Raw genomic sequence first — 16,358 nt, 5'->3', positions numbered from 1 at the left:
TCCATTAATATAGAATTGCAATATCTAAAACGCAGCCAAATTATTCCTCTGCTACTTAGCTGCACATCCCATAATTAAATGCAAGGGAATTGGAACAATACTATAGCTATTACAATTGATTGGCTAATTAAGTTGATCTCATGTTGTATTTATTAAAATTACAGAGAGAATTAGAGCAAGCATTGGCACCGCTTGCTCATTTATTCATCTTCCCATTCCGCAGAGGAATAATTCCACTTTTTTAGTTGTAGATGTTGCAATTCTATGTTATTAATGAAGAATAAATGAGTTTCCCATTATCTCATGAGAACATCTACACAGCAGAAATAAAAGCAGCCACTGAACCTTTAATGGTGACTTTTAATGTTAGGAGTATAATTTTATGGCCACTATCAGAATCAACCTGTAGACTACTTACTGTATAATATAAGAAATACACTATACAGGTGTCAGTTTTTGAGCAGCAGCAACACAGTCAACCATTTTTATCACTCTCTTTTCTTGTCATAACTGTTCGATTTATGTTTTTTCTCTTACTTCCACCTGGGGGACCCGACTTACCATGGGGTTGTATGAGGGAACTTGGAGTAGGCACTCAAATAGTTAACTTTCCTGCCGACAGGCTGTATCCCCTCTGCAACCCTGTGTGAACTTCAGTGTATGTTTGGGTATCAGAGGAGTAGGACCTCTGGCGCGCTGTGCTACCATTGCCTTTCTAAATATTAGATAATATTATTTCTCCGGACACGGGAGGTAAAAGTACCCCTAACCCTATGGTTCCGAGGTTTGGGTCTCTTCACCAATCCCTTCAGGAGGGTCCATTGGTGAGAGGCCAGACCATTAGGGGCAGGTCCTCTGTGGCCAGAGTTCATTCCCAGAGAGGTAGAGCCCTAATCTCTACAAAACATCTAGACCCCAGGCTCCCGGACAAACCGGCAGCCTGATGGACCCTTCCCGTCTCTAGGACCACAGGGGTAGGGGGGACGCCTGCTGTGGGTCAGAATTCTTGGTGTGGTGTCCTCCCAGAACTTAGAGAGGGGTGATCATTCAGGGGGTCAGCATAGATGTTGTTCTAGGGTTGCCCCCTCCCCTCCTTGTTCTTTTCATATAACAATGACACTAAATTGAAGCCAGGCTGTCGCTTTGCTTCCTTCAGTAGAAGTCATCTGCTGGAATATGACCGGGAGAAGGTTAGTTTCACCCTTGGCCCCTCAGACTTCTCCTCAAGACATGGCTGGGCATGAAAGTTTACACTCTTCAGATACAAAGCCCCTTGAGCAGGCAGAGGGATTTTCCATCCCTCACATAGCCCCAGAAGTTGCTGGCCTTTCTAGGGCAGCTTCTGGTCAGTCTGAGAGTTCCCGATTGACCCAGACACATCGGGTCCACAAACATTCTAAGCAGGGTACCAGTTCCAAGGTTTCCGCACCGTTGAGGAGACCTATTATGGCAGGGCCTGGTTCTTTACCAACAACTATCTCTTTGGGTTTTTATGGCATGGTCTTTGAAGCCAAACTCTAGTGGTCCAGAGGGCTTTCCTCCAGAGTGGTAGACACAATGCTGCAAGCCAGGAAACCGACCTCAGCCAGCATTTATTACAGAGTGTGGCATACCTACATTAAGTGGTGCGAGCGAAGACTCTGCCACTCAACTAATTTTCATCTTTCCCCATATCCTAGCCTTTCTCCACGATGGCTTGGACTCAGGTCTGCGACTTGGGCCCCTAAAGGTCCAGGTGTCGGCCTTATCTATCTTTTTCCAACTGAAACTAGCTGATATTCCGGAAGTAGGAACCTTCCTTCAAAGGGTCCTGCATACACAGCCCCTTATGTTACAACTACGGCTTCCTGGGACCTAAACTTGGTTCAGACCATGCTTCAGAGGTCCCCTTTGCATAATGGGATCTCAGCGGATCAGCTCTTCCGGGCGGCCACCTGGTCCTCAGTCATACTTCACTAGGTTTTAATCAATGCAATGTGTTTGCGTCCCCAGACACCAATTTCGGCCGCACAGTGTTGCGGACCGGACTGTCAGAGCGGTCCCTCCCTTAGGGGGCTGCTTTGGTACGTTCCCATGTTAAGAAGGGTCCCCCAGGTGGAGGTAAGAGAAAAGATTTCCTACTCAGAGTATATCTGGGGGACACTGCGTTCCCTCCCTTCTGCTCGTCTGTGGTTATTCTGTTGGTGTTGTGGTTCCCTTCCTTCGGGCTTTTGTATTACACACTGAAGTTCACACGGGTTTGCAGAGGGGATATAGCCTGTCAGCAGAAAAGTTAACTATTTCAGTGCCTACTCCAAGTTCCCTCATACAACCCCATGGTAAGCAGTGTCCCCAAGATGGACTCAAGAGAAATGGATTTAAGGGCAGTATAAAATCCTCTTATTTCCCTGGCTTTAATTAGTGCAGTTGGTAACAATACAATGAATTGTAAAAGGTATACTAATAAAATGTATGCTTTTAGTTATTTTGGATGTGCACCATCAAAAAAGTAACTCTTTCTTTGATAAACTTTTTTATATGTGTAAACTACACACACAAAATAATTTACATCATACCTAGTTTGTAAATATTTGAATAATTGATTGATAAAACAGTTATTAAGTCAGAGAAGTGAGTTATGGAAGTATATTGTGGCACAGGCCGTAGCTGCGTTTATCCCACTGGATACTCTTCTCCCTGGTCATTATGTCTGGGGCATCGATCCAATAAGGCCAATAGATAAGAATAAAAAGTTTGCTCACAGGTAGTTGTAGTGAGCAGCAATATTGCAAAATGTGTTCTACATATATTTACTTTTATTATAAGCACGCGCCTGCACAACAAAGGAGCACAGGATGGTCACCTGTTCAACTATGGCACCTATGTAGCTATATCACTCAAACAGGTATATCAGTTTCATGTCTCCCCACACATACATCAGCACAAATAGGACATGAACACACGCACATATACATACCATGGTGTCAGTCAATTATTTATTAGTAACATTACATATTATTTTGGATGTCAGCCTCCCGTACCTTGTCATCTTCCTAACATTCAAATGTCCCCCTACTACTGACCATTTACATTTGCAAGGGAGGAGAGACGTACCACATTAAGGAGGAAAAACAATTATAGAAGAGTCCTTTCGTCTTCATCATCCCATATGTACAGGGAGGTAAGGACTAGCTCTGCTGAAAGATAAACCGTTTTTAGAGGGAAAAGAAAAAAAAAAAGTCTCCTGGTTACATAAAACAAGAGAGACGATTGTGCTTTGTAGCAGAGCGCTGTGCACAATGCCGAGTGCTGTACTCCATGCTCTGAATGGAGTAGATGCAACACTCGGATTGGAAAGCAGCCTAAACATTTAAGGCAAAAATGGAACTAAACCGATTTGAACCCGATAGGGCTATTGTCGCAGCCTCCTTTAAAACCTAGTACAAAGTTAAATCTTTAAAGAGGCGCAGGAGGAGACGGGCAGCTGGCAGACAAGAACGGTGACCCAGTGCATCTCAGGAAGCCCTCGCCGCTCTCATTTTACAGAGCGACATCCATCCAACGGGAGCTCTGCTACAGACGGGGCAATGGTTGGGTGGTGGGCACGGATCTGGATTACAAAAGCCCCCCTCAGGGCAGACCTTGGTTCGTTATACGGCTGGTTAATGAGAGGTCTCTCCCCAGGTTAGTGGGTGTGCACGTCCATTTATGTTGTGCTGCAGATCAGCCATAGTGATAGACAAAGTCATAACTACTGGGCTCTTTGGGGATAGGAGGCGGCACCTCGGGAATCTGTATGTTCTCCAGGTCCAACAGGCGCAGCTTCATCTCCATACTAAGCAAAGTGTCCATGTCACTGCGGGTCAGCTCGCTGCTCATCTCTCTCCCCAGGAGAGCATTCACACCGTCAATCCAGATGCAGTACTAAGGGGGAGAGAGTCAGATGATACACAGGTCAGCAGCACATAATACTTAGAACACAAAGAGCACACACCCGACTATAGGAGAAGCAAGCACTGCACTTATTTCCTGAAGTAACGGTTCTTCATTTCCTTTTTAAGCCATGCAGGGTTACACCAAACAAATTCTGTTGTCTTTATTTAGTAACGATACAAGAACACAAATAGTTTTCCTCTGGATTGTACAGTACACAGCATAGGTAAGAAGAGCGATGTCAGTCATCCTAAACTCAACCAACACCCCACTGTAACATACAGGGCTCCAACTAGGGCTATGCGATATGGGTGACCGCCCAGGGTGCAACACTGAAGGGGGGCGCAGTTTATGAATATTTTAGGTCTATTTGGTTAAAATTGAGGGCTAGGGGGCGGCACTTTTGTTTCTCGCCCCAGTCGCTAAAATTTTAAGTCACGGCTCCGGTAACCTACAGGTACACTGGATGAAGGTATAAACAGAAACTCTGTTGTAGAACAGCTCTATGTCCATCTTATTCAACTGATATACATAAACATGTATGCTCCTCAAACTGATTTTACGGATGATGAAGTATTATAAGCAAATGTCCCATTGAGTATCCATTAGAAACCGGTCCATAAATGCAGTAATCGTATTTATCTCTCTTGGCAAAAGGGAATGTTTCTATTTTTTCAGGCTCCGCTGTAAATGCATGTGGTGGAAATATTAAACGGGCCATTTCTGGCCTACTGGCGGTGTAAACCACCCTCCATTCATGTCAAACCTTCACTTTTTCCTCTAAAATATTGTTTGGAGAGAGTTAGAAAACATCTGAACTGTATCCATTACATGTTTTACTATTGTACATATGACATTTTACATGCTAGAAATTTGCCCAGAAATTTCCTGTATAAAGTGTGTCTATGAGGTGCTAATGGCGTCCAATTGAAAATGCTGAGGCACAATCCAGCCACCTCAGATTATGTGTTAAAAAAACCCAAAAAGACACCAGTAAGTTTTACCACCAGTAAACGGACAATCTTCCTATAAATGCGCCCTTTCCAGCATTTGACCATTTAATTATCATCTCCCTCAAAAGAAAAATCTGGTTTATGTATTTAATAAAATGAGGCCCATGGGTTCTCCCAAGCCCATGTTTAGTTATAAACACCCCCAATCTGTTCGCTTCTCCCATCAGAGCAGGCACCATTGTGCACCCCTGCAGATGCTGCATTTTGACTCCCTAATTACATTGGCTTCACCTAGATTTGTAGGATCGGCACAAATACAACCATATGATGTTACAAAATGTCGTTTGTGCTGTGGGTGATTGTTTTGCACTTTCCCCTGGGTAGATCGCTGCAGTGGTCGAGAACAATAGTGTCAATCATGCTGCCAGTGTTCTTGAATCCAGCACAGCCAGTATGGAAATAATTAGTGGTTTACATAAAGGCCTTGGATGAAAACATATGAAAATATATATATACAAACAGTGCTAATCAGACAAATATTTATGCTGAGCAGCTCATGCATGACACGCCTATGGATAGTGAGGTAAATATCCACGCTACCATAGTATGAACGAGACGGGAGCACACAGACGTTTGATTAGTTCCCCTGCAGCAAACACCATTTACCTCATATTTATTTGGTGCAATGAAGTTGAGAGTCTCATCGGGATCATATAATATAGAGAAAGCCAATTCCAACACCTCCTACATAAAAGGAGAGAGAAAGACATGCTGAGGCTGCTTCAGAGAAATGGATAAAGCACAGACATCAATAGATCTCCACAAACCTTGTTCTGCTTCAGAGCGCTCTTCTCCTTCATGTGAGGACAATCTTTTCCTGTGAGCACAGCCTTAATATCAGCAACTGGAACTAGGAGGAAAACACAGCGTTACTGAGTATATAGAGCACACCTTACACAAGACATCCCATCCACAATGCAACATCAACTCTGTTCCCACTGTGCTCATAAACTGGGGCTAGTGCTCCTAGATGGAGTGTATAGGTCTGTGCAGCAGGATGGCGGCGTTTGCCAAGGAGTAGAAATTTTCCAAGGGGCAGGAGCTGAAAGTATGGAGCCGGCGCACCAGTGCAGTGCAAATACGACATTTCCTTTAGCAGAGAAGTTATTGAAATGGGATAAAGGGGTGTAGATGAGGCATTTTCAGGGGCTTTTTCCAGGGGTGTAGTACCTATTAATGGTACGGACTAACCTGACAGGGAAGACAACGACATGAGGAGTCCGATTCAATAGTACACCGACCTGCCAAAAAAGTACTTACCGAAATGCAGATTACTTCATATCACGACTCGCTCTGTTGCCGACTGGAGAAAATTAAGCCAAGTCGCGGGTGGTGGTGATGGCGTCCTTTTCTCCAGTCGGCAACAGAGCAAGTTGTGATATGAAGTAATCTGGATTTCAGTAAGTACTTTTTGGGCAGGTCGGTGTACTATTGAATCGGACTCCTCATGTCGTTGTCTTCCCTGTCAGGGTAGTCAGTACCGTATAAATGACTACCACCGTTTGCCAGAAGGGCACACAACCATTTATTTCCACTCCATTTTGCACCAGCTCAGAGCTGGCAGTCACTGGGTCTGATCATCTTTTCCTAGGACCCTTTTTGTACCTCTGACACATGCTGTAAAAAAAAACTTCACATGTGATAATTTCAGCCCAAGTGTTCCCCCACTCACATGATTAGATTATACCTTACATGAGACAACCATCGAGCAGCATTTTACAAGAAAAATTAGAAAAAAGTTTATATTTGGGAAAATGGCTCGTAGTAAAGTCACAGGACACTGGACCTTGATGTGATGTTTACACATTAGCACCTTATGTGCCCTTTGCAGGGCATTTCCCATGTGCAGAGTAAGAGTTCACGTAGAGGTGCGTTTAGATAACCCTGCACACTACTAAAAAACCAAAACATTTTGTGTTGTGCTCATTGAGTGTGTCAAAACAGTGCGACAATAGAGGCCCAAAACTGAGGTTACGAAAAGTAGTTGTTCTGCTTTCTTACTCTTCTCCTGCAGGGATTCATACGGCACCTCCCCTTGTACATTGTCCTCTAGATCTCCGTAGTGCAAAACCTTATGATTTAGGGCCAGGCGGCAAAACCAAAACCTCTCTGCAAGAAAAGGAACCATAAGCCAAACAGCCAACAAATGCGAAACCTGAATTCAAGTAAAACCTCATCTCAAGATCTCCCTCCCCTCTTCCAAAGTGGTCACCTTGCCTCCTGCGGTTGCTGATCTTGCGGAAGCTGCTTCCCTCACACAATCGGTTCAGGCGTTGCTGTTTAATTAATTCTAGAATCTCGGGTTGGATTTTCTCACGCAGTTCACTGAGTGAGCAAAAAGAGATTTCAGTAATAACAAGGGAACATAAAGGACATAATTTTGCCCTTACATGATGGTTGAAGGGCTACTGAAGGTAGATATACTAAGAGAAAGGGATGACAGGGGGAGAAGAAGTGTCCTGTTCGTTACATACACAATAGGTGGAGACTGGAAATCATCCTGACTCAGCCTTTCAGACTGACGAAGCCGGAGGATTTCTGTGTAACTCAGACCACGCAGCTTGTTTTTCAGCTGCTCCAAAGAGTTTGGTTTTGAGGGGAGAGCGCGGGTAATCTGCTCCCTCACCACCTGCATCACCTGAAAGAGAAAAAAGAAAAAAAATGAAGATTTAACAACTGCTGCAATGTGCTATAGTCCATTCCATACAATCAGATGTTTGCTTTCATTTTGTAACCGGTGTTAGGAAAATGACAGCAATAATCTGATTGGTTGGTAAGTGTCAGCACATTTATACAAAGTGAACCATGTTTCTGTCCACAGTCTGAATAAAATGAAAGCCTGTATAATGAACATGAAGGAAGGTACAATGTCAGAGGTACAATCCCAGAAATATACGCAAGTCGGACTTTTAGCAATGCCATGTGATCCTATAAAACAAAGACATATCTGTCTAGCTTAATCATTTGCTGTAAGAATTGTCCACTTACTAGAACTCTACTAATGGCGTTACTACGGTTGTCTCATATGTCCATAGGTTTCCTTACATACTGATCAGTGTTGTCGCTTCTCCTGACATGACTGTTATTTTTCATATGAAGTTATATGAACCTCGCTTGGAGCTATATTCCATATATATGTGGCGTTTACACATTGAGCCGTCAACACACCTTGTTAAAGTCCTCAGCGGTAGCTCTCATCTCTTTCCAGGTCTTGTTAAGCAACTGGATGCAGATACAGAAGAATTCCTCAAACGACCTCTCATGAGTGAAGAACATAGGGTGGTAATCATTACGGCCTTCATTGGCTGTGTGACAGAGTAGAGAGCTTGTAATGTGCTAAAATGAGTCGGCTATTATTAGTCTTAATTTATATAGCACCAACATATTAGCGAATATAAATCAGTCCCAGTGGATCTTACAGTCTAATTTATCTACAAACACATATACACTCTATCAGCAGCCTACCAGTATGGTTTCAGAGTGGGAAATAACCAAAGATGGGGAGAACATACAACCACCACATAGATGGTGCCCTGGTCAGAAAGGAGCCCATGGCCCCAGCACTATAAGGCAGCAATGCTAACCACTGTGCCTCCCATAGTTGGATAAGAAGTGCGATTGATGAAGTTAGTTTTACTTACGTAGTTCTCCAACCTGCAGAATCTCACATAACATCTTGGTCAGTTCAATGGCGCTGCGTCCAAATGGACATTCATGTTTATCTTCTCTACTGCTGTTCTCCAGCACAATCTGCAAACGATGCAAGTGGGATGAGAACAGAAAAATGTGCCATTGGTTTAACATAAATAGAAGAGGTCATTTTAGTCAAAAGGAAAAATGATAAAATAACAGCAAATAAATTTGCATGGAACATAAAGAAATGTGTGAAAGAAATGAAGTGAAAATGTGATACATTATAAATGTAGACTAGTCTTAGAAGCTTTAGTAAAACATACTTTCAGCATATACTGAATTAAGGGTCATGCACAGAATAGAACAATCTCTTATCAGAGAAATGAAGCCTGTTTCTGGCAAGAGAATGTATGTTCTACAAAGTATAGGTGGTTTTCCTCTTAAATAAAAAGTGTTTGCTGCACTTATTTCAGGCAAGAATTAGAGTATGAAGTCCGAGCTCTGGACAGAGAAGGTCAGTGAAGAAGGCACTTACCCGGACGTAGGTGTCCTGATGAAACTTTGCCAGGTACAGCATGTTGTCGAGAGCCAGCATACCGGGGGGTGTCTGAATGAAATCCATAGCAGGGTTCACATGATTCTGAAACAGAAACAACTTAAATGTTGTGTTCCATCTATTTGTCAAAACAAAGAGCGAAAAAAGGAGCTAATGAACATGGAATACAATATATTCCTTTTCTTTTTTTTTTTTCCCCACAGTGTATAAACTATCCCTTATGTTAATCAGGCAATATGACACATTTGCAATGAGGATCAGCACTGGACTCATACTTTAATACAATCTATGCCATATTACTTCTGAAGGTTCATAGAGCAAAGCTAATTTATGCTTTTAATGAGTCTTCTATATACAGTCCATATTCCCCTGCATATCATAGAGCTGGGTGTAAGAGGTACATTATGCAGTTTCTGTATATTGCTGAGGTAACCATGGTAACAATCCAAGAGTGATGATGGGCAATTCAACATTCTAACAGATTGCAGTGAAAACAGGAAGTTGTAGAGCAAAGTGCATCCCGCCATTACTGACATACAACCGTAACACTAACTGAAATGCAAACACGGTTTTACAAGGCAATTCAATTGTTTACCTTCATAAATCTCTCAACAAAACACAGAGCATACAAGTTTACAATTTAATTTTACGAGTTATTTGCGTACGTATATACGTGCAGTCCACACTTTCAAAATCTCTTTACTTGTTAGTGAAGACAGAATCAATTTCCTAACCGTAAGGAATACAGTTTCTAACTGACACACAGTCATGGTCACTTCCATAACACCAAGCATTCTGTTAGGAGTTTAAGACAAGTGTTAGAAGATAGGGCTCTGATAATCAGCTCCGCTACATTAAAAAGATTATTTTAAAACTTGTAAGCTAAGCAGTATACTCACAGTGAACCCCAACATCTTGTAGTCCTTGCTGTACATAGCTTTGCGTTTTTCAGTACCACCACCGGACACACCGCTGCCATCAGATTCGGCATCAAATGCAATTCTTCTCAGCTCAAATATAATGTCTCTCTGAGCCTGAAGAAATAAATAAATAAAAGTTGTATATACCAACAATTGCCAGCATGATGGGAACTGCTGTTAAACATGGAGGGAGGTCAAGTACAGAGTCCACCACCAGTTTACAAGCGATGAAATACCCCGGCTGGCCCTGGCTTTTTGTGTGTTCAGTAACAAAAGGTTGGGATGCAAAAGAAATGGATTTGTGTCACCTGGTCATTGGGGTCCATTTTGGTCATCATTCGTTCCTCCAGGAGATTAAAGGTTAGCACCTGCAGCACATAAAGCTGATGAGCCATCTCAGTCTTAATTGGTCGGTTTCCTCGGATAATATGCTGGACAAACACAACAGACGTATTGTATGTTAAAAGAGAAATAGCAGCAAATAAAAAATTGACAAATAGCATAGAAAACAGACGAAGAATAAACATGCTATTCTGAAACAACTCTTATACTTATACTCTTATAGGTCAGTAAGTACTCTTCTACAGCAAAGACATTACAGGATGTAAGATGTACAGTATAACTAGTGTCAGTAAAGTTGATGAGCCAACGATGGGAATGATGGGACTAGGCCACATGGCCATACTTAAATAAGGAACAGGCATAAACAATGATTCATGCGACACAATGTGAAGCAGATTTCTCTTGCCCATACATGCAGGGATATTGCTTGAGAGTTTGGAAAGTGTTCCGTTATTGCTATCTGTTACTCTGGAAACAAGTGCCAAGAATGACCGGATCTAAAACAATCAGATCATTTTACAGGCACGTCCATAAGTACAATCAGATCATTTTACAGGCACGTCCATAAGTACAATCAGATCATTTTACAGGCACGTCCATAAGTACAGTCAGCAGAGGACAACCTGTGTGTGATCATCTGCTGACAGAACTAGAAGGTCCCCATGTACTCTGGCTATTCCACACCCTGTTCATTTTGGGCACCATGTGCCTGGCTGAACTGGAGACAAATCACGTCGCTCAGGAACAGGATCTGACTATATGTGGCCAACATTAGTCCTGAGACTGACAGAAGCTTCAAGACCCACACTGGAGTCCAAGAGAAACAGACAGAGAGAACCGTTCTAGAAGAAATAGTTAGAACTAGCCTTAAATGGAAGAAGAAGTGGTGGGAAAATCACCATGTTTCCCAAAAACATAATCTAGTATCACAATAACTATTCATACATTTCCCATGCTTGTTCTGCTCCCAGTACACAGGTATTACTTCCCCTTTACTTACATTAAGAATAATGGATCGAAGGTGCTTTTGTACAAAAGTATTTGCCATTTCCTATATGAGGAAGGATAGAAAACAATCACCTGTAAGTCACACATACTAGGGAAATAAATGCAAAAAAGGAAGAGAAAAAAAAAAAAAGCTAATAACTGAGAAACATACTAAAAAATAACAGTACAGGTAGAAAGAGAATCCATGGGTAGGGAACAGGAGGACAACAAAAACTCCCAGACTTGGCCCTCCCGTGGTACTCACACTAACAGGAACATCCATGAGATTCTGAGGCTTCTCCTGAGTGCACAGCGCACACAAACAGAAGCAGAGACAGGAGTTAAGAGCAGACAGTAACCAGCAGGACACCACGGGATAATTACACAAGAACACACACAAAGACACAGAGTTACATATGCAGCATGCTTGTAGGACTTATGTGGGGATGGAACACACACCTGGCGTTTGTCCTCTGGAGCCTTGAGAAACAGAGCATTAATGAGGGCAATGGCATACGTCTGGATCTCCTGGTTACAGCTAGGACAAAGAGAAGATGAGACTATAAAATGTCTAACTCATGCTGTGTGTATGCTTTGCTTCTGTTGCTGGGTGAGGACATGGAGACTTACACCTGCAGGTGACAAATTAGTTGGCCCACGGTGATTTCCTCTGCAATTTTAAGGTACAGAGCCTGGCTGTTTAACACCATACTTTCTAGTATAGCCAAGGACCTCTGGAGGATTGAGACGTCCACTGATGACTGAGACACGTATCCTGCAATCTGAAGAGAAACAGAAGATCTATAAACAAACTAGGCCATGGAAACCTATGAGATCACTTCAAAGCCACAAGAATCAGTTATAGAAGATACGGTCATGTTTATATTGTCTTCTTGTTGGGTTAGAAGGAACAGACTGAAAACAAAATGCCATTAATTAATTCACATCTCTGTATCACTCTCCACTGCTGCCAACATCACGAAGGACCACTTAAACTCCTGATAAAGGATTAGATCAGACAAAAATGCTGCACTCTCAGTTTGTGAGAAAATAACAAATTATTTAGTATTTTTGACTTACTGAAATCCTTCCTAAAGAAATCTGTATTTCGACTATCAAGTTTAATTGTGTTACAATAGTGAACAATCAGCTTCTTAAAAATGCATGGTTTTGAAATTAAAATACATAACAATATAATGAATACTACAAACAAAAAAAAAAAAAAAAGCGCACATATCACATTGCAACAAACAAAGGCTCCGGCTGACCTGTTTTATGAAGATCAGAGATACCATGTCCCAGGAGACAATACCATGATCCATTAACTCCAAGAAGGCTGTCAGTGTGAAGGCCAACATCTCACTGTAGCTGTGAGGAAGAAGACAATGGTGAATTGAGGGACAGGAACTGGGGTAAAGGGAGTGATAAGACCAGACCAGGCAGGGGAAAAGCAGATGTGCGTCGCATACTAGAAAAGATACACAGATTAGATTCACATAGTTCCTAATTTAATGCACTAAAAATGGGCTTTCATCTACACCTATAGAAATATCAGTAAAGATGTGAAAAATATTCTAGGTTGAGATGTGAATTGACATATACAGTAAATAGATTAAAGGAATTATTTAATTTATCTTTGGGATCAAAGAAAAAGGGAACCATTTTGAGAAGGTTACATAACATGCTTTTTTTCAATCTCAAATATGAGGTTCCAAGAATAGAGTTCTGAACACTTAATACAGCTGGATTTCCAAGGCCATGAAAAGGAAGCAGTGACTTTCTGGGGTACTTGGTTCAACAACTACACGGGGTTGTGAGAGAACTATAAAGAAAAATGTGAGATGTAGGTATAGGTTTGAGATATTCGGATGGAAACTGAAGCAGAGGAAATAAGGGAGGCTCATATGTAAGGTGTGATGCTTCAGTAGAGAAGCTACAGATTTTGCAGAAGGCTTTGTGAAGACGTGGTACTGACTGTGACAAGAGCTTTGCGCCACCTTCAACCAGTCGGGTAAGAACAGTCACTCCTTCCATGTTGATGAACTCCGTCGCAAAAGTAGTGTCTGCCGAAAGCTTGGCCAGTTCCTTCATGGCCTCTAGCCTAGAATCCATACTGGAGGTCTGAATCCTATCCAGAAGCTGCCGTGCTGCATGGGACTGATCACAAAGACAAGGTCAGAGTAAAAGCACATTTTACCGGCAAGGCAGAGGAAAGCTATGGACAGTTTGGAGCAAGAACAAAGTCTAGCACAGCCAGGAAAGAATCACTAGGATTGAATATATATGTACAGAGAAGTATTGACAGAATGGCACTATTAGGAGGGCACTAGTTGGAAGGACGGGGTTATTTATCACTCACCGGAGACACAGCCAGGCGCAAAATGGTTCCATTCTTTATGTCACCACGTGTCTGAAATACTATAGAGAGTCACACAGAGGCAGAGCCGCAGCACAGATACCATACATATAATGTATCAGATACAGGCTACACAGTGGTGCACAGTCTCACCTGCTCAGTGATATACAGTTGGGAGCCGTCCGCATAACGAAATGCATAATATTCAGGGTTAGGCAAGGACCACCTGAGGGACACAAAACCAAAGAAGCTGAGAGCAGATTCTTCATAATTGACATTTGACTGGACAATTTCAGATAGTACATCATGGTCAGGAATGGTTTGGGACCATCAGTCCATTGCTTAAAAGATTCTGGTGTCATGGCGTTCACACAGTAACTGCAGTCAGATAAACCATGATTGGATTGTGATGTCTTCTCTTCACTATAACCGCCAAACTGGTGCTTTGCTATTATAATGCAGACAATAGTGTAAACAGACCTATTACATTACACAGTTTTGTAGAGCTAAACCTTCTCAAAGATAATAATCCACCTTCTTAAATCCGCCCTACCACTTGCAGAATTACAGTTCCACCCGCTTTTGCTGGGCCCCATGGTTAGTATCAGAGCCCGAGTTGAAAACCGTTGAAGTATCGGGTAGTTTATTATATATTTATATACATGCGCAATTGTTTTTATTCATAAATAGAAGGCAATTTTATTCGGCCTTTTTACTGGTTGGCAACAATGTCCTAGGGGATTTGTGTCTACATGAAAAATGAAAAGCCACAATTGCTCCAACTTCACTACAATAGCCACGCCTAGAGTTTCCGAAGTCCTGGTATTATTAGTTTATTGTTCTGTACTGTTTTAGCCTGTATGGTCTACTGTTTGTACTGTGTACAGCACTGCGGAAATCTTGTGGCACCTTATAAATAAAAGGATAATAATATTATTAATAATAATAATAATAATAATAATAATAAAACTTGCAGCTTCTGAAACATTCACCTGCTTAGGTGACAGTACTTTAAAGCGAGCCACAATTGTTCAATTCTATTTCCGGTCCCCACAATCTAGAGCATGTTTAGGTGGCTATACAAAATGAATAAGACTCTAATAACCTCCAAGTGCTCCTGTTAGGAGATACTGAAATAATACAAGTGTTTGTGAGACTAGTGACAGGTTTGAAAACCACATTTTACAAAACTTGAGGGCAATTTATGAACATGATCAACAGTCAGACCCAGATCGTAAAGCAGAAAACTTTACTAACGCAAGTGACATCAAAAAGCCAAATAATGTAAATAAGAACCTGAAAAACGACATGTTTCTGAAGCATGCATCCAGTACAAAGTGTACAGAATATCATACACTGTTTTGTAGGTGGGAAAAAAATGCTCTGCTATGAATCACTTACAAACAGAGTTAGTTAAAGCTAATCCTACCCACAGTGAGTGTGTGTATATGTATGTGTGTAAATATATATATATATATATATATAGATATAGTGGGTTTTTTCAATATATGGAAAACACAAAAAAAACTAAAATTTGCCCAAAACAGTGAACCCTAACAACTGCTGGGCTGTTAATGCAGACTTCTCCCCACATTTATACACTACAGACACTCTAAGTCACAAGTTGACCAAACATCAAACCTTTCTTGGCAATGGATATCACTCGTATCAGAGATTAATATACGGGAAGCAGCTTCTACTCCCATGTTGCACTCTCAATATTAATTTAAGCCACAAAGAGGATAAAAGTAGTAGTATTTTAGGAGAAAAATAGCAGTGTTTTATAGCTGGGTCTCACTTCCTCTACATGATAGAGAAAATGTTTTTACTGTCCGTTATACCGGTATATAGCTATGTACTTATTTCTGTAGAAAAAGTATGTTTAATATAGAAAGTACTCACCTGGTATTCCAGTGGAAGCCACTGCAGTATCCCAGAGGGAACTGGGTGGTGTTAGGATGCTGCTGCTCTGCTCCCAATCTGGGGGCCGGCGAGTGATAGCGCCAGAAGACTCCTGACCAGGTGACATAGTTGGAGCCACTTTAGAACCCCCGTGAGAACCAGGCGGTACTAGATTGCCAAGGACCGGAGAGTTACAGCATTGGATGCCTTCCAACCTTCTTTTATAAGCTATTTGTGCCAATAAACGCAATCACTATTAAGATCCTGCTTGTCCCTGCTAGATGCCTGTGTCTGCTTTGTTTCCTGTGGTCAACAGATTAAAACTTACACTTTAACCCTTTCCCTGATTCTTCTGAACCGAGCCCAGTATCCTGCAGTCCGGACACAAAGTAAGTGGTCAGGAAATATACAGCCCAGGTGCCAGCAAGGAAGTGCTGAAGCAGCTACATAATGCCCAAGAATCGTGAGCTGTGCCAGAGAAGGAGCCAGGTGGTGGCAGCAATACCCTTGTACAAATAGTGACACCACGTTGGTGTGCAGTTGGCACGTATAGTCATTAAATGTCTGGTTTGGCCAAGCAGCACCAGTAGGAGGAATCCGTGGCAACTGGTGGTTGACAGCCAGCAAAACCCCATAAAGCATGGCGGCTATGCAAGCCTTCTAGTCACACATTTATTCCACCGTTATCGGTAGTAGGAGGAGGTTGGACTCTGATGTGCCGTTTACACATTACATAC

The 16,358-nt window shown here is 42.0% G+C and overlaps 1 protein-coding gene across 6 annotated transcripts in view; it reads right to left on the bottom strand.

Annotated features, from left to right (window-relative positions):
- Nucleotides 1–2,956: 2,956 nt before the first annotated feature.
- ELMO2 (engulfment and cell motility 2) overlaps nt 2,957–16,358 on the bottom strand; it is a 30,311-nt gene continuing 16,909 nt past the window's right edge. For 4 of the 6 annotated variants that reach the window (XM_075177679.1, XM_075177682.1, XM_075177680.1 and 1 more), the window contains 19 exons: nt 13,873–13,945; nt 13,723–13,773; nt 13,339–13,520; nt 12,632–12,731; nt 11,994–12,145; nt 11,823–11,901; nt 11,629–11,664; nt 11,377–11,427; nt 10,343–10,465; nt 10,014–10,148; nt 9,094–9,198; nt 8,567–8,675; nt 8,094–8,230; nt 7,400–7,563; nt 7,138–7,250; nt 6,927–7,034; nt 5,693–5,775; nt 5,532–5,609; nt 2,957–3,903 (listed from right to left, as the gene is read on the bottom strand). In XM_075177679.1, coding sequence (XP_075033780.1) covers nt 3,703–3,903; nt 5,532–5,609; nt 5,693–5,775; nt 6,927–7,034; nt 7,138–7,250; nt 7,400–7,563; nt 8,094–8,230; nt 8,567–8,675; nt 9,094–9,198; nt 10,014–10,148; nt 10,343–10,465; nt 11,377–11,427; nt 11,629–11,664; nt 11,823–11,901; nt 11,994–12,145; nt 12,632–12,731; nt 13,339–13,520; nt 13,723–13,773; nt 13,873–13,945 — 2,080 coding nt within the window. In that variant the 3' untranslated portion in view covers nt 2,957–3,702. Of the gene's footprint in view, nt 3,904–5,531; nt 5,610–5,692; nt 5,776–6,926; nt 7,035–7,137; nt 7,251–7,399; nt 7,564–8,093; nt 8,231–8,566; nt 8,676–9,093; nt 9,199–10,013; nt 10,149–10,342; nt 10,466–11,376; nt 11,428–11,628; nt 11,665–11,822; nt 11,902–11,993; nt 12,146–12,631; nt 12,732–13,338; nt 13,521–13,722; nt 13,774–13,872; nt 13,946–16,358 lie in introns of those variants that run through there. The other 2 variants (XM_075177684.1, XR_012677730.1) reach the window with 2 other exon arrangements.

The sequence above is a fragment of the Mixophyes fleayi genome, chromosome 6, assembly GCF_038048845.1.
Source record: "Mixophyes fleayi isolate aMixFle1 chromosome 6, aMixFle1.hap1, whole genome shotgun sequence".
Taxonomy (NCBI): Eukaryota; Metazoa; Chordata; class Amphibia; order Anura; family Limnodynastidae; genus Mixophyes; species Mixophyes fleayi.
The sequence above is the reverse complement of the archived record's forward strand: the minus strand, read 5'-3'. Positions and strand labels throughout refer to the sequence as shown.